The sequence below is a fragment of the Equus quagga genome, chromosome 10, assembly GCF_021613505.1.
Source record: "Equus quagga isolate Etosha38 chromosome 10, UCLA_HA_Equagga_1.0, whole genome shotgun sequence".
Classification (NCBI taxonomy): Eukaryota; Metazoa; Chordata; class Mammalia; order Perissodactyla; family Equidae; genus Equus; species Equus quagga.
This window is the reverse complement of record NC_060276.1, coordinates 69,904,961-69,927,648: the sequence shown is the minus strand read 5'-3', so window position 1 is coordinate 69,927,648 and position 22,688 is coordinate 69,904,961. Positions and strand designations below refer to the sequence as shown.

The 22,688-nt window shown below is 38.6% G+C and overlaps 1 protein-coding gene across 1 annotated transcript in view; it reads left to right on the top strand.

The window, feature by feature from the left end:
- Positions 1–22,688, top strand: part of EDA (ectodysplasin A) — a 91,459-nt gene that overhangs the window by 55,349 nt on the left and 13,422 nt on the right. The window contains exon 2 of the mRNA XM_046673599.1: positions 17,946–17,969. Within this exon, the coding sequence (XP_046529555.1) occupies positions 17,946–17,969 (24 nt within the window). The remainder of the gene's footprint in view (positions 1–17,945; positions 17,970–22,688) is intronic.

Here is a 22,688-nt window from a genome sequence, read left to right as displayed (position 1 = left end):
TGTTTTATGACACAAAAGGTTTGTCTTAGTGAGTGTTCTATGTGAACTTGAGAAGACTGTGTATCCTGCTATTGTTGAATGAAGTGTTCTGTAAATGTCAATTAGATCTAATTGATTGATGGTGCTATTCAGCTCAACTATATCCTGACTGATTTTCTGTTGACTAGATATTATTTCAATTACTGATCAAAGCGTGTTGAAGTCTCTACAATAATGGATTTGTCAGTTTTCGCCTCATGTTTTTGACACTCTGTTGTTAGGCACATACACATTGAACATTGTTATGTCTTCTTGGAGAATTGACCCCTTTATCATTATGTAATGCCCCTCTTTATCCCTGATCATTTTCCTTACTCTGAAGTCAGCTTTGTCTGAAATTAATATGTGTATTTATAGCTTTCTTTTTATTAGAGTTAGAATGGTATATCTGTCTCCATCTTTTTACTTTAAATCTACCTATGTCTTTATATTTAAAGTGTTTCTCATAGACAATATATAGTTGAGTCTTGTTTTTTCATCCATTATGACAGTCTCTGTCTTTTAACTTGTGTATTTAGACCATTCACATTCAAAGTGATTGTTGATATAACTAGATTAATATCTACTATATTTTTAACTTTTCTATTTATTGCCATTTTCTTTGTTTCTTTCTTTGTCTTCCATTCTTTTTCTGCCTTCTCTGGTTTTAATCAAATGTTTTGTATGACTCCATTTTCTCTCCTCTCTTAGCATATCAATTACACTTATTTAAAAAGAAAATTTTTTTTTTGATGAAGATTAGCCCTGAGCTAACATCTGCTGCCAATCCTGCTCTATTTGCTGAGGAAGACTGGCCCTTAGCTAACATTTGTGCTGATCTTCCTCTACTTTATATGTGGGACGCCTACCACAACATGGTGTGCCAGGCAATGCCATGTCCGCACCCGGGATCTGAACCAGTGAACCCCGGGCCGCCCAAGTGGAACATGCGCACTTAACTGCTGTGCCACTGGGCTGGCCCCAAAAAGAAAATTTTTTAGTGGTTGCCTGAGAGTTTGAAGTATACATTTATAACTTATCCAAGTCCACTTTCAAATAACATTATACAGCTTCACAAGTAGTGCAAATACCTTATGGCAGAGTATTCCCAATTACTCCCCCTCATCCTTTATAACATTGCTGTCATTTGTTTCTCTTATTCATAAGCTATAATCACTGAATACAGTGTTGCTATTATTACTTTGAGCAAACTGTTTTCTGTTAAATCGGTTAAGAATGAGTAAAATAAAAGATGTTATTTTACTTTCATTTATTCCTTCTCTAATGTGCTTCCTTTCTTTATGTAGATCCAAGTTTCTGACCTGCATCATTTTCCTTCTCTGAAGAACTTCTTTGAACATTTCTTACAGGCCAAGTCTACTGGCAACAAATTCCATCAATTTTTTTTTTTCTGTCTGAGCAAGTCTTTATTTCTCCTTCATTTTTGAAGGATAGTGTTTCTGGATACAGAATTCTAGCTTGGTGGGCTTTTTTCTTTCAACACTGTAAATATTTCACTGCATTCTCTTCTTACTTGAATGGTTTCTGAAGAAAAGCCAACATAATCCTTCTCCTTGTTCTTCTACGGGTAAAGTGTTTTTCCCCTTCTAGCTTCTTTAAAGATTGTCTCTTTGTCTTTGATTTTCTCCTGTTTGAATATGATATGTCCAGGGGTTGACTTTTTCATATTTTCTTACTTGATGTTCTCTGAGCTTTCTGGATCTGAGATTTGGTGTCTGTCATTACTTCTTAAAAATTCTCATCCTTCATTACTTCAAGTATTTTTTCTGTTCCTTCATCTCTTCTCCTTCTGGTGTTTCCATTATGTGTATGTTACACTATTTATAATTGTCCCACAATCTTTGGATATTCTGTTCCATCTTTTTTATTCTTTTTTTCTCTTTGCATTTCATTTAGGAAGTTTCTGTTGACATACCTTCAAATTCACTGATCTTTTACCATCAAAGGCATTCTTTTATTGCCTTTTTTGATAACCAACTTTATTTATTTTTTCAATCCAATTTATTTAAACTAAGAAAAACCAGTTCACCTATTTCTCCCACCCCAACCCCTTCCTCTAGGAACCACCAATCTGTTCTCTGTATCTATGAATTTGACTTACTTATTTTTACTTTTTATTTTTTATTTATTTATTTTTTTTGGTGGTGAAGATTGGCCCTGAGTTAACATCTGTTGTCAATCTTCCTCTTTTTGCTTGAGGAAGACTGTCCCTGAACTAAAATCTGAGCCAGACTTCCTCTATTTGGTATGTTTGACACTGCCACAGCATGGCTTGAGCCATGTGTAGGCCCAGACCCAGGATCCAAACCTGCAAACCCCAGGCTGCCAAAGTGGAGTGCATGAACTTAACTGCTACACCACAGGGCTGGCCCCTGATTTATTTATTTTTAGATTCCACGTATAAGAGAGACCATATGGTATTTGACTTTCTCTGTCTGACTTATTTCACTTGGCATAATGCCCTCAAAGTCCATCCATGTTGTCACAAATGGCAACATTTCATTCTTTTTTATGGTTGAGTAATATTCCATATATATATATATATGTGTGTGTGTGTGTGTGTGTGTGTATATATATATACACCACAATTTATTTATCCATTCATTCATTGATGGACACTTAGGTTGTTTCCATATCTTGACTATTGTAAATTATGCTGCAATGAACATGGGGGTGCCTATATATTTTTGAGTTAGTGTTTTTGTTTTCTTCAAATAGGTACCCAGAAGTGGAATTGCTGGATCATATGGTAGTTCTACTTTTAATTTTTTGAGGAACCTCTGTACTGTTGTTCATTGTGGCTGCACCAATTTACATCCCCACCAACAGCGTACAGGGTTCCCTTTTCTCCACATTCTTGCCAACACTTGTTATTTCTTGTCTTTTTGATAATAGCCATTCTGACAGGTGTGAAGTGATACCTCATTGTTGTTTTGATTTGCATTTCCCTGATGATTAGCAATGTTGAGCACCTTTTCATGTATCTCTTGGCCAGCTGTATATCTTCTTTGGAAAAATGTCTATTGGGATCCTCTGCCCATTTTTTAATCCGATTGTTTGTTTGCTATTGAGTTGTATGAGTTCTTTATAATTTTGGGGTATTAGCCCTTTATCAGATATATGATTTTCAAGCATTTTTTTCCCATTCAGTAGTTTGCCTTTTCATTTTGTTGATAGTTTCCTTTGCTGTGAAGAAGATTTTTAGATTGATGTAGTCCCACTTGCTTATTTTTGCTTTTGTTGTTTTTTGCTTTTGGTGTCAGATTCAAAATATCTTTACCAAGGCCTATGTCAAGGAATTTACCATGTATATTTTGTTCTAGGCATTTTATGGTTTTAAGTCTTACATTCAAGTCTTTAATCCATTTTGAGTTAATTTTTGTATATGGTGTCAGAAAGTGGTCCACTTTCATTCTTTTGCATGTGGCTGTCCAATTTTCTCAGCAACATTTATTGAAGAGACTGTGCTTTTCCAATTGTATATTCTTGGCTCCTTTATCATAAATTAATTGACCATATGTGCATAGGTTTATTTCTACACTCCCTATTCTGTTCCATTGGTCTATGTGTGTTTTTATGCCAATATCATACTGTTTTAATTACTATATCTTTGTAATATAGTTTGAAATTAGGGAGCATGATGCCTCCAGCTTTGTTCTTCTTTCTGAAGATTGCTTTGGCTATTTGAGGTCTTTTATGGTTCCATACAATTTTTAGGATTGTTTGTTCTATTTCTGTGAAAAAAATGCCTTTGGAATTTTGATGGGATTGCATTAAATCTGTATATTGTTTGGGTAGTATGGACATTTTAACAGTACTAATTCTTCCCATCCATGAGCATGGAATATCTTTCCATTTATTTGTATCTTTTTAAATTTCTTTCTTTAGTGTCTCATACTTTTCAATAAAGTCTTTTACCTCCTTGGTTAAATTTATTCCTACATATTTTACTCTTTTTGATGCAATTATAAATGGAATTGTTTTCTTAATTTCTCATTCTGGTAGTTCGTTATTGGTGTATAGAAATGCAATAGATTTTTGTGTATTGATTTTGTATCCTGCAACTTTACTGAATTTGTTTATTAGTTAAAACAATTTTTTATGGAGCCTTTAACATTTTCTATGTATAATGTCATGTCATCTGCAAATGGTGACAGTTTTACTTCTTCCTTTCTAATTTGGATGCCTTTTATTTCTTTTTCTTGCTTAATTGCTCTGGCTGGGACTTCCAATGCTGTGTTGAATAAAAGTGGCAAGAGTGGGCATTCTTGTCTTTTCCAGATCTTAGAGGAAAAGCTTTCAGCTTTCTACTGTTGAATATGATGTTAGCTGTGGACTTGTTATATATGGCCTTTATTATGTTGAGGTATGTTCCCTCTATAACCACATTGTTGAGAGTTTTTATCATAAATCAATGTTGGATTTTGTCAAATGCTTTTTCTGCATCTATTGAGATGATCATATGATTTTTATCCTTCATTTTGTTAATGTGGTGTATCACATTGACTGATTTTGCAGATGTTGAACCATCCTTGCACCCCTGGAATAAATCCCTCTTGATCATGGTGTATGATCCTTTTAATGTATTATTGAATTTGGTTTACCAATATTTTTTTGAGGATATTTGCATTTATATTCATCAAGAATATTGGCCTGTGATTTTCTTTTCTTGTGGCATCCTTGTCTGGTTTTGGTATGAGGGTAATGCTAGCTTCATATTTTTGGGAACAGTTTCAAAAGGATTGATGTTAATTCTTGTTTGAAATTTTGGTAGAATTTACCAGTGAAGCCATCTGGTCCTAGACTTTTGTTTGTTGAGGTGTTTTTGATTAGTTTTTGATTATTGTTTCAATCTCCTTACTAGTAATTAGTCTGTTCAGATTTTCTATTTCATCATGGTTCAGTTTTGGTTGGTTGTATGTTTCTTGGAATTTATTCATTTCTTCTAGGTTGTTCAGTTTGTTGGCATATAATTGTTTATAGTAGTCTCTTATGATCCTTTGTATTCCTATGGTATCAGTTGTAACATCTCCTCTTTCATTTCTGATTTTATTTATTTGAGTCCTCTTTCTTTTTTTCTTGGTGAGTCTAGCTAAAGATTTGTCACTTTTGTTCATCTTTTCAAAGAACCAGCTCTTGTTTCAGTGTTTAGTTTTGATTTTTAGAATTTCTTTTTTTTGTACATCTTTTTTTTTAGAGTAGTTTTATATTCATAGCAAAATTGAGAAGAAAGTAGAGACATTTCCCATATATACTCTGGCCCCACACATGCAAAGCCTTCCCTAATTATCAACATCCCCCACCAGAGTGGTACATTGGTTACAAGTGATGAACCTACATTGCCACATCATAATCACCCGGAGTCCATAATTTACATTACATTCCACTCTTGGTGTTGTACATTCCTTGGGTTTGGAAAAATGTGTAATGACAAGGATCCATCATTGTAGCATCATACTGAATATTTACCCTGACCTAAAAATCCTCTGCTTCACCGATTCATCCCTCACCCCCCAACTTCTAATAACCACTAATCCTTTTACTGTCTCTATAGTTTTGCCTTTTCCAGAATGTCATATGATTGGAATCATGTAGAATGTAGCCTTTTCAGACTGGCCTCTTTCACTTAGTAATATGCATTTTAGGTTCTTCCATGTCTTTTCATGGCTTGATAGCTCATTTCTTTTTAGTGCTGAATAATATTCCATTGTCTAGATGTACCACACTTTATCCATTCTCTTACTGAAGGACATCTTGCTTGTTTCCAAGTCTTGGCAACCATGAATAAAGCTGCTAAAAACACGTGTGAGCCAGTTTTCGTGTGGACATAAGTTTTCACTTCCTTTGGGTAAATACCAAGGAGCATGACTGCTGGATTGTATGGTAAGAGTATGTTTAGTTTTGTAAGAAACCAACAACTGTCTTCCCAAGTGGTTGTACCATTTTGCATTCCTACCAGGAATGAGAGTTCTTGCTGCTCCACATCCTCACCAGCATTTGGTGTTGTCAGTGTTTCAGATTTTGGCCATTCTAATAGATATGTAGTGGTATGTCATTGTTTTAATTTGTATTTCTCTAATGAAATACGATGTGGAACATCTTTTTATATGCTTTTTTGCCATCCGTATATCTTTTCTGATGAGGTGTGTCTGTTAAGGTCTTTGGCCCATTTTTTAGTTGCATTGTTTGTTTTCTTATTGTTTCTTTTAATATTTTGGATAACAGTCCTTGATCAGGTATGTGTTTTGCAAATATTTTCTGCCAGTCTGTGGCTTGTCTTCTCATTCTCTTGATGCATTTTGTTTTCAGTCTATTTTTCTTTCTGTTGTTCAGATGGCATAATTTTTTATTGTTCTGTCTTCAAGTTCACTGATTTTTTCTTCTGTCCCTTCCATTCTGCTGTTGAGCCTATCCATTGAGTTTTTTATGTTGGTTATTGTATTTTACTTCTTAAATTTCCATTTTGTTATATCTATCTTCTATTTCTGTGTCAAATCTTTCTCTTTTTTTCTCCAATTTTATTTCTCTGTCTATTTCTTTGCTGAGCCTTTTGTTTGTTGGGAGGTTTTGATTACAGGTTCAATCTCTTATGAGTAATCAGGCTGTTCAGATTTTCTCTTTCATGATGATGCAATCTTGGTAGCTTGTATGTTTCTACAAAACTTACCCATTTCTTCTAGTTTGTCCAATTTGTTGGCATACAATTGTTCATAGTAGTCTCTTACAATCCTTTGTATTTTTTTTCTTTTCGGATGTACATCATATTTCGAATTCTGTGTACATGACATCATGTTCACCACCCAAAAACTAATTATAGTCCATACCCTCACATGTGAGCCTAATCACCCCTTTTGCCCTCGCCTCTTCCCCTTCCCCTATGGTAACCACCCATCCAATCTCCAATGCTATGTGTTTTTTTGTCGTCATTTTTATCTTCTACTTATGAGTGAGATCATATGGTATCTGACTTTCTCCCTCTGACTTATTTCACTCAGCATAATACCCTCAAGGTCCATCCATGTTGTCACAAATGGCCGGATTTCATCATTTCTTATGGCTGAGTAGTATTCCATCGTGTATAAATACCACATCTTCTTTATCCATTCATCCCTTGATGGGCACCTAGGTTGCTTCCATGTCTTGGCTATTGTGTATAATGCTGAAATGAACATAGGGGTGCAAGTATCTTTATGCCTGTGTGTTTTCAAGTTCTTTGGATAACTACCCAGCAGTGGAATAGCTAGATCATGTGGTAGATCTATCCTTAATTTTCTGAGGAAACTCCATACTGCTTTCCATAGTGGCTGCACCAGTTTGCACTGCCACCAGCAGTGAACAAGGGTTCCCTTCTCTCCACATCCTCTCCAACATGTGTTGTTTGCTGTATTGTTAATTATAGCCATTCTGACTGGAGTGAGGTGATACCTCATTGTAGTTTTGATTTGCATTTCCCTGATAGCTAATGATGTTGAGCATCTTTTCATATGCCTGTTAGCCATCCGTATATCTTCTTTGGAGAAATCTCTGTTCAGATCTTTTGCCCATTTTCTAATTGGATTGTTTGTTTTTTTGTTGTTGAGCTGTATTAGTTCATTGTATATTTTGGATATTAACCCCTTATCTGATATATGGTTTGCAAATATCTTCTCCCAATTGTTAGGTTGTCTTTTTGTTTTGTTGATGGTTTCCTTTGCTGTACAGAAGCTTTTTAGTTTGATGTAGTCCCATTTGTTCATTTTTTATTTTGTTTCCCTTGCCCAGTCAGACATGGGACTTGAAAATATGCTGCTCAGACCAATGTCAAAGAGCGTACTGCCTATGTTTTCTTCTAGAAGTCTCATGGTTTTGGGTTTTACATTCAAGTCTCTAATCCATTTTGAGTTGATTTTTGTGCATAGTGTAAGGGAATGTTCTACTTTCATTCTTTTGCATGTGGCTGTCCAGTTTTCACAACACAATTTATTGAAGAGACTCTCCTTTCTCCATCATATGCTGTTGGCTACCTTGTCAAATATTAGCTGTCCATAAACACGTGGGTTTACTTCTGGGCTCTCAATTCTGTTCCACTGATCTGTGTGTCTGTTTTTGTGCCAGTACCATCCTGTTTTGGTTACTATGGCTTCATAGTATAATTTGAAATCAGGGAGCATGATACCTCCAGCTTTGTTCTTTTTTCTCAGGAATCCTTTGGCTATTCGGGGTCTTTTGTTGTTCCATATAAATTTTAGGATTCTTTGTTCTATTTCTGTAAAAGATGTTGTTGGAACTTTGATAGGGATTGCATTGACTCTATAGATTGCTTTAGGAAGTATGGACATTTTAACAATGTTAATTCTTCCAATCCAAGAGCAAGGAATGTCTTTCCATTTCTTTGTGTCTTCTTCAATTTCTTTCAACAATGTTTTATAGTTTTTGGTGTACAGATCTTTCATCTCTTTGGTTAAGTTTATTCCTAGGTATCTTATTCTTTTTGTTGCAATTGTAAATGGGATTGTATTCTTAATTTCTCTTTCTGCTATTTCATTGTTAGTGTATAGAAACTCAACCAATTTTTGTATGTTGATTTTGTATCCCGCAAATTGACTGTATTCCTTTATTATTTCTAAAAGTGCTTTAGTGGAATCTTTAGGGTTTTCTTGGTATAAAATCATGTCATCTGCAAAGAGTAACAGTTTCACTTCTTCTTTTCCCATGTGGATCCCTTTTATTTCTTTTTCTTGCCTGATTGCTCTGGCTAGGACTTCCAATACTATGTTAAATAAGAGTGGTGACAGTGGGCATCCTTGTCTGATTCCTGTTCTTAGAGGGATAGCTTTCAGTGTTTCCCCATTGAGAATGATATTTGCTGTGGGTTTGTCATATATGGCCTTTATTATGTTGAGGTATTTTCCTTCTATACCCATTTTATTTAGAGTTTTTATCATAAATGGATGCTGTATCTTGTCAAATGCTTTCTCTGCATCTATTGAGATGATCATGTGATTTTTATTCTTCATTTTGTTAGTGTGGTGTATCACATTGATAGATTTGCAGATGTTGGACCATCCCTGCATCCCTCAAATGAAACCCACTTGATCATGATGTATGATCTTTTTAATGTATTGTTGTATTTGATTTGCTAGTATTTTGTTGAGGATTTTTGCCTCAATGTTCATTAGTGATATTGGCCTGTAATTTTCTTTTTTTGTGTTGTCCTTATCTGCTTTTGGTATCAGGATGATGTTGGCTTCATAGAAGGAGTTAGGAAGCTTCCCCTCCTCTTCAATTTTTTGGAACAGCTTGATAAGGATATATATTAAGTCTTCTTTGAATGTTTGGTAGAATTCACCATGGAAGCCATCTGGTCCTGGACTTTTATTTTGGGGGAGGTTTTTGATTGCTGTTTCAATCTCCTTACTGGTGATCGGTCTATTCAAATTTTCTACATCTTCTTGGTCCAGTTTTGTAAGGTTGTATGTTTCTAAGAATTGATCCATTTCTTCTAGATTATCCAATGTGTTGGCATATAGCTTTTCATAGTATTCTCTTATTATCTTTTGTATTTCTGAGGTGTCCATTGTAATCTCCCCTCTTTCATTTCTGATTTTATTTATTTGAGCCTTCTCTCTGTTTTTTCTTGGTAAGTCTAGCTAAGGGTTTGTCAATTTTGTTTATCTTCTTGAAGAACCAGCTCTTGGTTTCATTAATTTTTTCTATTTTTTTTTTTTGTCTCTATTTCATTTATTTCTGCTCTGATTTTTATTTTCCTTCCTTCTGCCGATTTTGGGCTTTGTTCGTTGTTCTTTTTCCAGTACCTTTAGCTGCAGTTTTAGATTGTCTATTTGGTATTTTTCTTCTTTGTTGAGGTAGGCCTGAATTGCTATAAACTTCCCTCGTAGAACTGCTTTTGCTGTATCCCACAGATTTTGGCATGTCATGTTTTCATTTTCATTTGTCTCCAGGAATTTTTTGATTTCTTCATTGACCCAATTGTTGTTCAGTAGCATTTTGTTCAATCTCCACATTTTTGTGGCTTTTCTGGTTTTCTTTCTGTAGATGATTTCCAGTTTCATACTTTTGTGGTCAGAAAAGATGCATGGTATTATTTCGATCTTCTTAAATTTATTGAGACTTGTTTTGTGGCCTAATATGTGATCAATCCTGGAGAATGTTCCATGGGCATTTGAAAAGAATGAGTATTCTGTGGTTTTGGGATGGAATGTTCTGTATATATCTACTAAGTCCATCTGGTCTAATGTGTCCTTTAAGGCCAGTGTTTCCTTGTTGCTCTTCTGTTTGGATGATCTATCCATTGGTGTAAGTGGGGCGTTAAAGTCCCCTACTATTATTGTGTTACTGTCTATTTCTCCTCTTATGTCTGTTAATAATTGCTTTATATATTTAGTTGCTCTTATGTTGGGTGCATAGATATTTACAAGTGTTATATTTTCTTGTTGGATTGTTCCCTTTACCATTATGTAGTGCCCTTATTTATCTTTTATTACAGTTCTTGTTTTAAAGTGTATTTTGTCTGATATAAGTATTGCTACCCCCGCTTTCTTTTCTTTGCCATTTACATGGAATATCTTTTTCCATCCTTTTACTTTCAGTTTGTGAGTGTCTTTAGGTCTGAAGTGTGTCTCTTGTATGCAGCATATACATGGGTCTTGTATTTTTATCCAATTGGCCACCCTATGGCATTTAATTGGAGCATTTAGTTGATTGACATTTAAAGTAGCTATTGATAAATATGTATTTATTGCCATTTTGTCACTTTTTTTTTCTGGGTGTTTTAGTAGTTCTTCTCTGTTCCTTTCTTTTTCTCTTGCTCTCTTCTCTTGTGGCTTAATGGCTATCTTTAATAATATGTTTGATTTCTTTTGTCTTACTTTTTTTCCTGCTTGTTATAGGTTTCTGATTTGTGGTTACCATGAGGATCCTATTTAATATACTACGCATATAACAGTGTATATTGAGTAGATAGACTCTTTAGCTTGACCTCTTTCTAAAAGCTCTACTTTTTCACTCCCCTCCTCCCACATTATGTTTTTCACATCATATATAGTCTCTTGTTTAGTGTGTGTCTATTCATTACCCTCTTATCATTGAAATAAGTGATTTTAGTACATTTGTCTTTTAACCTTCATATTATGTTCACAGGTAGTTGATCTGCTGCCTTTACTATATTTTTACCTTACAAGTGATTTTATTGCCTGGTTTTTTGTTATTGTTGTTTTGGGGTTTTTTGATAATTTTTTTTATCTCTATTTGTAGTCATTGCTTTCCCACTTAAATAAGTCCCTTCAGCATTTCTTGCAGAACTGGTTTCTTGGTAATAAACTCCTTTAATTTTTGCTTGTCTGGGAAGCTCTTTATCTCTCCTTCCATTCTGAATGACAACCTTGATGGATAGAGTATTCTTGGCTGTAAGTTTTTTCCTTTTAGCACTTTAAATACATCATGCCATTCTCTTCTCACCTGTAGGATCTTGACTGAAAAGTCCACTGATAGCCCGATGGGCTTCCCTTTATATGTCACTTGTGGCCTTTCTCTTGCTGCTCTTTTAGGATTCTCTCTTTGTCTTTAATTTTGGACATTTTGATTATAATATGTCTTGGTGTGGGCCTCTTTGGGCTTATCTTGTTTGGAGCTCTCTTTGCTTCCTGAACTTGGATGTCTGTTTCCTTCCTCAGGTTAGGAAAATTTTCCTCTATTATTTCTACAAATAAATTTTCTGCCCCTTTGTCTCTCTCTTCTCCTTCTGGGACCCCTATAATCCGAATGTTAGCATGCTTGATATTGTCCCAGAGTTCCCTTACATTGTTCTCATTCTGTCTAATTCTTTTTTCTCTTTTCTGTTCTGCTTGGGTGATTTCCTCTAGTCTTTCATCTAGCTCGCTGATCCGTTCTTCTGCTTCCTCTACTCTGCTATTGAGACCCTCTAGTGAATTTCTCATTTCGAGTATTGTATTCTTCATTACTGATTGTTTCTTTTTTATCTTCCAGTTCTTTGCTGATGTGCTCGCTGTGTTCATCCATTCTTCTCCGCATATCTGTGAGCATCCTCATGATATTTCGTTTGAACTCTTTTGTCGAGTAGGTCGCTAGTTTCTGTTTCACTTAGTCCTTTTTCTGGGGTTTTGTACTGTTCCCTTGCTTGGAAAGTATTCCTTTGCCTCCTCATTATGCCTCTTTCTCTGTGCTATTTTCTTGGTAGTAGGTGAGTCGACTAAGTCTCCTGATCTTGGAGAAGTGGTCTTATGTATGAGATGCCTTATGAGGCCGAGCAGTGTGCTTCCCTCTCGTCACCAGTCCATAAGAACCAGGAGTGACCCCTTTGTGGGCTACTTCTGTCCTTCTGCTGTGGCAGGGTTGTTCCCTCTGCAGGTACCCAGGGAGTCTGATCTTTCCTCTCCTGGTCAGCTGTTTATAAATCTGGTTTGGGGAGCTTCAGCACTGTTGGCTACAAAGTCTATCAGCACTCTCTTATTGCAGTTTTCCTCTTAATTGGGTTGGTACCCAGTGTAACTGGTTGCTAGGCTCAGGGGCGTACAGCTGTGATAGGCCTCAGGCCAACAAGCCTGTTGTCAGTTCTCTTAGGAGTGCAGCTGAGTGGGGCTAGCCCTTGGCATGGGAGCGCTCAATTGTTTCAGGCTTTGGAAGGTGGGGCTGATCCTTTTTATGTCTATTTGTGAAGCACAAGTTTTCTGCTGCTGATAAGCCTCACCCCCCACAGGACCACATACACTGTCAACACAGTCCTGGTCTGTGCACTCTTCTCAACCCCCTGGAGAGCACCCCAATGCCACACCCCAGAGGCCCCCACCTCTCCACCAGTGCCCCCCACAGTTCACCTGGTCCTCACACAGGCCCTGCCCCACAGAGGCAGAAACCCTTTCCTGCCTGCAGAGAACCAAGGCACCCAGTCAATGCAGGCTGAAAAGTAGCCTGAAGGCTTGCCATTAGGTGGGGCCAGTCCCCAGGGTGGGTCACCTGTCCTGGCTGAACTGGATTAAATCTGTGCTCTAGTGGGCATGGCAGACCCCTGGGCCAACAGCCCAAGGGATGAACCCCAGTGGCCCCCACTGGTGTCCGTATCAGCATGCCTGGACCAGCTCAGAACAATGGCCCCCACCAATGTCTCAGTCTCCAGAGAGGTCCCTCCTCTCACCAAGATGCCCCCAGAGCCAACCAGGTGAGTCTTGTTTCACCAAAGGACTGTCAGCCTTCTCTCTGGTGATTTTAGTTGCTGCAATGAGTGAGTTTGTGCATGGGCCCTTTAAGACCCGGGTCTTTTCGGCTTTCGGCCGATAGCTTTTCTGGGGGTGTCCCTGCTGCAGTCAATAGCCAGCAAAGCCAGACAGTAAGACCCCCGTCTCAGTTGGGCTGAGTCCGAAGGATGCTTATAGCCGTATCGCCCCCACTCCGGACCTCACTCCTCCAGGGAGGGCTGCATACCTTAGGGTGGCTCCCGCCTGGCCAGCTGAGAAGCTCCACTGCTCCCAAAGGTGGCTTTTTTCCTCTCCATCGGTAATTACTGCCTCTTCTGCCTTCATCAGGACTGTCCCTCATCGTGGGGGTTCTTCTTATCCAGTTTTCAGTTTTCAATCCAGGGTAATTTTTCCAAAAATTGTTGTAACCTGATTGTGTTCGTGGGAGGGGATGAGTTCAACATCTGCTCACACCGCCATCTTGATGAGATCTCAATCCTTTGTATTTCTGAAGTATCAGTTGTAACTTCTCCTCTTTCATTTCTGATTTTATTTATTCTCCTCTCCCCTTGCCAGAAACACAAGAGAATTCTTCTCCAGTCTTCACAGTGAGAATCTGATAGGGCTCGTGAAGGTAAAACTCATGAAAGTGGGGAACCACCCAAGACTGGGACCCCTTGGAGTTTTTAGGTCTTAAGCTAATTCACACTGAGCCTCTTGCAGTCTGTCAATTACAGTTGTAAAGTGTTCTTACTGATACTTCAGCTGCAAGCTTCTGCTCCTGGTAAGCTATGGTTCTCTGTATCTACCTGTCTGTCTCTCCATCTTTCAGACGAGCAGTTTGCCTTGTAACCTCAATTCTCTGATGGATCTAAAAAGTGTTGATTTTAAGTTTGTTCAAGTTTTTTCTTGTGAGTATGAGAATGACCAGTTCCAAGCTCTTGATATGTCAAACCAGAAACTGGAAGTATATACATTTATTTTTAAATTTTCAAAACACATCTAGAATAAATTAATCTTTCTGAGTTTTTGGCTAACCTTAAAATACCTGTGAGCTGTGTGACCTTGTACAATTTCTTTAATCCATCTCTTCACCTATAAAACAAGCATAATATACCTACTCTGCTGGATTGTTATAAGACCTAATTGAGATAGGTAAAGCAACTAACACAGTGCATGGCTCATATATGTTTAATAAATGTTAGCTTTAGTTATTATGGCATTTATCTTCATCAGAATCCTAATCCTTGAAAACAGACAAAATATATAGTATTACCCAATTTAGAATAAGAAGAATCATAAGAAAAGGGTCTCTTTCCCTATGGTCAGTTTGTGGTTGAGTCAGGACCAGAATCTGGCTAGGACTGCTGCTGGCTTCCATGGCCCTGATGCTGTTACAGTACCCCTGTTTCTTAATGCCAGATAGCAAATTGCCTGCCCACATTTATTGAAATCTGTCAGATCTCAATTTTACTCCTATGAGAGCAGTCCCAGGGACTACACAGCTGTCTATCCCACTCTGATGCATTTGTGGGTTTGCCTGCAGAAAGCATGATGGTTACAAATAGAAGGGATTAGAATGATATAGAAATGCAGCCTGTTATCATAGAAACAGACATGTGACACTCGTAGTGCTCTAAGTAGGTGTGAAAAAGGTTCTGAGGCATATAGAGAAAATAAGTCAATATGTCTAAAAGGTTATAGAACTCAGCAGAGGTTACTGCTTTTGCTTTGGGTCAAGATGCTCATATCTAGTATGGGATAGTTCTAGCTCCCTGGCATTATCTCTCTAGAAGCTGGAAAACTACAGTGGCCTCAAGCAAAAGAAATGGGTATGGTAGATATAGAGCCAGGGCTTAGAGGTCCACGTTGAAACTCATAAGAATTATTTATTGGCCATGGTGAGCTATATTAGAACAAGAAGGAACTCCTATACTGCTGTGATGATGTACTCACTAACACTTGTGGGAAATGTGATGCAATGTAATGGCAATCTTGTCTATACTTGTTTAGCCTCATTTTTTTCCAAGGGATCTGCCAAATGTCCACTGAGTAGATGCTCTCCTTCAGCGTTTCTGCGACACAAGAAGGAGTGGAGGAAAAGCCTGGCTTTGAGCCCCTGTTGCTCTCAGCACTCTTCATATCATGGTCATTTTGGAAAATAAAAATAAAAATTTTAGTTAGCTCCCTACCTCACTCTGTATACCAAAATCTGTACTAGATTAAAGATTTAAATATTAAAAATTGAAATCATAAAAGAACTAGAAAAAATAGTTACCTATACAATGCTGATATATCCATATTAAAAATGATTATATAGAAATGTAGCTACTGACAGAAAAAAGTTATCAAACAACATTTTTATTTGATCCTACTTTTAAAAAATACATATTTATATGCATAGAAAATTTCTAGATATGCATAAAAATATTAATAGTGGTTAATTGTGGGTAGTTTAATAAGCTATTTTTTCTTTTTGCTCTCCTTTTTTATGAACTATGCATGCATTTATGTACATATAATGAATAGATATTTATGGTATAAAAGTAATAGAAGTTTGGGGCCAGCCCCATGGCATAGTGGTTAAGTTCATTGCGCTCCACTTCAGCGCCCCAGGTCCGTGGGTTCAGATACTGGGCACGGGCCTACGCCACTCGTCAGCCATGCTGTGGTAGCAACCCACATATAAAGTGGAGGAAGATTAGCATGGATGTTAGCTCAGGGCTGATCTTCCTCAAGCAAAAAAAGAGGGAGATTGGCAACAGATGTTAGCTCAGGACTAATCTTCCTCAGCAAAATAAATAAATAAATAAAAGTTTAAAAAAATGTTTAAACCTCCCTTTCCCTCTTTTCACATGTGGATTTGGGTCAAACTTCCTCTGGGAAGTTTTTTTTCTCACCTAGCCAGTATAATTCCTTAAGTCTCCCCTCTAGTATTTTCCTATCCAGCTGTAAGTTCTTTGAGGATGGAGTTGTGTTTCATTATTTACTGTGCTACCTTCCATAGGCGTGCTCAGTAAGGACTGGTTGCTTGGTCATGGTCTGATTTCCTCAAAGCCTGCTTTGAAGTCTGATGTAACAATGCTAACCCTTTAACCAGCTGAAATTGTCAGAAACTTGGCCAGGGCCAGTCTCTGCTCCTTCCAGCACAACTTGTCTATGAGGGCAATGTGGCTGCAATGGCTGTCATCCCACTGCTCTTCTAGGCTGAGGTGGCTGATGGGACCGGGCCTTTCTATGTAAATCCTTCCCCAAATAACCTTCTTGTTCAAGGAGGTAGCCCTTCTCAGGTTGAGTTGCTGCCTCTTAGTCAGTAGTATCTATGTAGCTGTGCTTCCTTTCCAGAACCTCCATGCACATTCTCAAGAACTCTCAATGCTGTTTAAAAAAAAAAATAAAGGATAAGCAGCAAAGAAAGAAGACAAAGGAGTGGGAGGAGAGAAAAGGAGAAAAAACAAGGATAATAGAATGGAGATTCATGACCTTAAGTGCAGCAGGTTGCTAAACCCAAACTAAAATAACCCCTGCACATAATAATACCTACTGTTAGACATGAAATTACTTTGTCAGGGAAGTCTACACAGGCATTGGTTTTCCAGGTACCTGTGCAAGCTCTGATGGTCACACTGGCAGCCTTCCACGTTAGAGACTTTATTGACTTCTGACTGACCCTGCTCGGGTAGAACATCTGATAGAGCCTGCTCTTAGAGGTAAAGATCATTTCAGGCTTGTTGCAAGGATAAAATGAGATGATAGATGGAAACAGGGCTTATAAACTATAAAACAATATACAAATGCTTGGTGTTCTTTTTGTAAGTTCCTGAGGACAACGATAGTGGTTTAATGTTGTCCAATAGAGTCTTCATGGGAGTTTGGAACAGATTTTAAATCTCTATATCTAAAGAAAATCAAATCTACCTACAGAATGAAGAGAATTGAGTCCCCAGGAGGAAAAAACATGTCTGGGAGATACATAAACTGTGTATGTCTGGGGAGTGGTTGTCACCTAACTATATGAGAAAAGCCTTGTGCTTTCTGAGAGCCCTCAACTGATTAGAATTGTTTTCTTTAGAAATAATTCCCCCAAAAAGGCTTGTGATTTCATTGTCGATGAAACTGTTGACACTTCTTTTAAAGTGTTTGTTAACTTATGGTAAATTACAGTGGGAGTGTATGTGGCCCCACATGAATGTATTATGGTTGCACTGTTTTAATAACTAACAATCTAAATCACAATAAGGAAGAGACTAAAAGGTAAACTGCTGCTGCTCTGCTCCTTCCATGAAAATGACCCTTTTTTCCTTCCAGCTGCAACACATGAGACTTCATGTTGGTTCCTCACCAGAATGCATGACTCTTCAATCTCGGGACTCGCAGAATTAATGGAATGCCGTCCTAAGGTTGTTGAGTTCTGCGTTTCTGGGCATTTCATCTCTGTGGGGAAGTACCCATTCCTTCACGCGAAAGACTGAGCCTGAAAGATGTTTCTCCCTAGAGAAGAATCTTGTAACTTTCTTGTTACAACAGCCAGAAAACAGTCAGAAACAGACTAGGGAGGTTTAATAGTTAGGAAATACCTTGCCAATAACATGACCCTTGGTGTGGGGCTCCCTCAAATTTGCAGTGTCTTGGGGGGTCCCTCCTGTGACTGTCTTAGAGAATGAACACTTTCTGTTAATTTCAAGTGACTTAATTTTCTATTTTCTTTTTTAACAGGTCCAGTTAAAAACAAGAAAAAGGGTAAGTTAAGCTCTTGATTTTGTAAAATTACTGTCATGTCATGTCTTTTCTAAAATTAGAAGAAAAAAATTAAGGGAGTAGGATTTTTATATTATATCCTTTCAATGCTGGTTGTCCACTATTTTTCTCAATCACATGTGATCTTGAGTATTGTAGCTTCCAAGGAAAAAGAAATAGAAATCGTTTTTCAGTGATGATCCATGAAAGATAGAATTGCTTCTCTAGCAACATGTGAAAGTTGTTTTGGTTTTTCTTTCTTTCTCCCTCTTGTGTACTGTTTAGTTTACATCTCTTTCCTTCATTCTTCCTTACTCTTTCCCCTGCCCTTCTCCTTTATCTTTTTTTCCCTTCCTTTATCATATCAGTAATCAGGTATGAATGAAGTCCTGAGACAGCTTGTAGGGACTAGATATGCTACCTCCTGAGAGATGACAGTACCCTATTTCTTGGCCTAAAATCCATCCCTACCCTATTTCCCAAATAGTCAGGGAAGGTATTTCTTGCTTTGAGGTTTCAATATAAAGAAGCTTCTAGTTGAATGGGTCCATTGTGCCTTGTTGGGTCAGTAAGTCTCCAGTGTACTTGCAATGGGACTGGCTCAAGAGCTTGTACAAGTACTTGCTTACTTGAAGAGGAAAACCCAAAGATGGAACAGGTCCTAAAAGACAAGACCAGGCAAAATGATCCACTTCTTAGGACTAAAAGAACCAACTATAAAACTGGTTTTAAGTATCCATTCATTTCTGTGTTCTGACATGGATGGAAAATAGAGTGGAATTAATTGTTTTTCTTTAAAATGCTTTAAGTGAAATGATTCTGTCTGTTAAGATTTCTGGACCTTCATAGAGTGGATTATCAACCCCAGACTAGGCCAAAAAGACTGGCTTCAGCCACCACCTGCCACTTCTCTGAGCACTAGGGTAGTCTGGTGGCTCGAGGTACCATGGCTCACATGGAAAACCTGTGTCCCTGTTGTAAAGAAGCTGAGGAATGGCTTGGCCTCCTGAGGGCCTCAGCTGAGCAAAGTTGGGAAACAGCCAGAGAGCTGGAGTCAGTGAGGAAATCTTTTCCACGGGGCCTGGGCATTCACCAAGATATTTCGTCTTTTAAGAAAGTAAATTTGATTTTTAAGCATGTACTTTTTAACTCTTGCCATGTCCCTTTAAGACAGAACTATAACAACCCTAGGAACCTCACCTGGTTTGGACACAGACACCCTCTGCTCCTAACACAAACCCAGGGATGACTTCCCTTCTTAATAGGTAGGCTTGAGAGCACCTTCTAATTACAGCTACTCACTTTTTTCCACTTGCTCATTCACTAGACAGTGAATAAGCATCTTATATTTGTCAGGAATAGAGACACAGAGATGAAGAAAAATGGTTCCTTCCCTCAAAAATCTCCCAGTGTAATTGGAATAGTGGAAGTACACACAAATAATTACAGTACACTATAAAAAATGCTGTCATAGAAGCATGAACAGGGTGCTTTGGGAGCACAGAGAAGGAGCAAGTAGTTCTCTCTGGGAGACTAAGGGACCACATCGCAGAGAAAACAGCATTTGACCTAGATTTTGAAGGATGTGGGAAAAAAAAAGAGGGGGAAGGACATTCTAGCAAGGGGAACAGCATACTCAGATCTCTCAGAGGCTTGAAAGAACATGGTATGTTTAGGGGGACAGCAAGTAGGCTAGTGATTTACCAGAGTATAGCACGTGTGTGGTGGGGAGCAGTACCCAGTCGCAGTGTTATCCAATGGATGAGCACTGAGAGAACACACTTGCTAGTGGCAATAGAAGGCTAGAAGCTCTGGAATTACACCTCGGAGATTCCAATGCCTTTGGCAGGGACCGGGAACACTGCCCAGCACTGCTACCTTGTATATGGGCCATTATTGGGAGGAGAATACACATAGGCCTTAAACATTTACTTTGTCTGGAAGTGATTTAGAAGCCATTTAATACAGATTTCCTTGGACACAGTGAATAGGCACATGCCTGAAGAGGTAAATTGAGTTGTTCGTTTAATTTCCATCCTTTAATGGAATTTTCCCCCTCTCACAACTAACTCACTCATGCACACTTTCTCTCACACTCTCTCACTCACTTTTGCTCACTCACTTTTAGTTGTTATTTCAACAATTTGGGCTTAGCTAAAAGGTTAGGGAAATGCTCCTTTCATGAAATTTAGCTTTGAAAAGAATTTATATATTCTTTCATCTAAGACTAACAGGGTAACTTTCTAAGTACAAAAGTCTCTGGGCTTTTGTATCCTGAAGTGCTCTGTTAAAGCAAGGAAATCCAGAGAAGGAATTCAATCCTCCAGTCACCCTCTTGGTCCATGGGTTATTTTGTACATGCTCCTCTCCAACTTTTGGTAAGTATGCAGATATGAGAAGCACACTTGCCTAAACCTGGTTGCAGAGGAGCAAAGAGGACCAGCTGCAGAACTAGATCATGGGAGGAGCTTTTTCCCAAATGCCTTTTAACGTTTTCATAAGTGAACATTCTCTGTTTACACTGCAACCATTATTCTCTTTGACTGGAGGAGTTTCTGGGTGTAATTCTTCCAAAATTATATTAGCAATCACAGGAGACTCATAGTCTTGACACTGAAGTTTGTACTACCCCCAGAATACCCTCTAGCTTGAAAATCACTGTTAGGCTTAGAAATTCTGGGACATAGGACCACCTAATATGCACCATCCTCTGTGTCTACACCACCCAGAAAACAATGAGGAAGAAGCAAACCTTACAACCAGGCTAGGGAAGTTTCCTGACTGCCAGGGGTAAGACAGTCTTCCTTATAGAACCTCAGTCTTAGGAGGAAACTTAGAGAAATCATCAAGGCCAAGCTCCTCATTTCATCAATGGAGAAACTAAGGCTCAGGGAGAGGAATGGATTTGCCCAAAGTGCGTCTATGGCAGAGCAAGGGCTTACAGCCTTATCTCCTGGCTACAGATTCTGTGTTCTTTCCACTACACTAGCTGGAATTGAAACTTGGGCGCTGAATAAGCCTGACTTGGAAGCTGCCCAAATCTGAAGGGAGATGGTTTTCTTGTTCAGCATCTTGAAATTGGCTAGATCTAGAAACTAGAGAGATCTAATCTTTTGCTGCTAAGTGCAGAGAAAATGCTAAAACTCCTGCCTCTAGTTCTTTAAGGCTACAAGGACTCTCACTGAGAAAAGACTCTCTGGACCGTCCTTTCTTTCCTCCCTGGGGAATAGGCTCCACAATGACCCCACTGTTTCATTCCAAATGCAGATGTGGTCAGACATGGTCAACTGGCCTCTTGAGTGGTGTTGCCATAGAGACTGGGTTTCTTCAACATACGACATTATTCTTAAAGGAGGACCTGATAAATCAGGACAGGATTCTCCTGCCTAAGAGTCTGAGGAGCAGGAAGTTGGAGTCAGTAAGAAGGTATTTAAGAGAGACTTGAGGGTTACATTTAAAAGTAAGAAAGTGCCACAGGTAAAGACACTGTGATGGAGTCTGATAAAGGGCTTCCATTCCTGGGACTTCAACAAAATTATAAGAAATTGATGAAGAGAAGAAGAAGACACCCACCTGTGGCCACCTGCAGTGCTTGAATTGGTCTGCACAGAGCAGAGAAAGTAAACAGGAGGAGCTGGAGGTTTTGATTCAAGATCACAGTTATGACTCAGTTAACTACATTCTGGTGGGAATGTTGGAAGGACTGTAATATGGACTAGGAGGGCCAAGACTGTTCTGAAAGAATAGAGAGGAGGGAAAGGGGAAGACTTGGTGGGCTTGATTAACAATACATTTGAGAATAGAGCCTCTGAGGAAAGACTCTGGGAAGCCGGATTATTTAGCCTATAAAAATGGAAGCTGATAGGTGATTTAATGTCTTTGAGCACATGAGGGTTATTATGTGTATAATGGTAACTATTCTTCTCTATCTACACAAAGAATAGAATAAGAGCTTAAACTGCCACAGGAGGGATTTCAGTTAAATATACGGAAGAACTTTCTGACAGTGAGGGGTGATAGATATTGGAACATCTTACCAAGGGAGTTTTCAAAATTTCCTTTCCCAGAGATCTTTAAAAATAGGGTGTAGATAGGTCAGCTGAGAAAGCAAAACCTGCCTTCTGCCTCCTCCTCAGCTCTTTCTACTCTCTGCCTCCCCTTCTTTTCTTATATTTCTCTCTCTCCCTCTCCACATGCCCCCCACCTCTCATCTCCCAAACTCCTTCCCATTCCTCATTTCTAGCTAGCACCACCTCCATCCCAACCCCCAGTTCCTGTACATCCTGATTCCTATACGAAACCTTCCTGGAGCTGATGTTATTCCTAAGGTCAGGCTGTCCTCCTAGCTTCCTCTTCTCATCTACAGCGAATCCACCAAACTTGGCAATAAACATGAAAGCTACACCCTTCAACAGTAGCCCAATTCTCACTTCTGAAAAGTGACACTTAGGTCTGGCCACTTGGTAATTCCGATCCTTTGGACTCAGCTGGAATGTAACCTCCTTTTTGAAGCATCTCTGACCTCTTCAGCATTTTGTCCCTACCATTAATGTGGCACTTCTCCTATCCTGTGACTGCATCTGTTTCCCCACTAGACTGAGCTCCTTCAGGGCCATGTATGTCTATATCTTCAAACCCAGCTCTGTAAGTGATTATTCATGAAAGGGGGTAAGGAGTGTGTGTGTGTGTGTGTGTGTGTGTGTGTGTGTGTGTGTGTGTGTG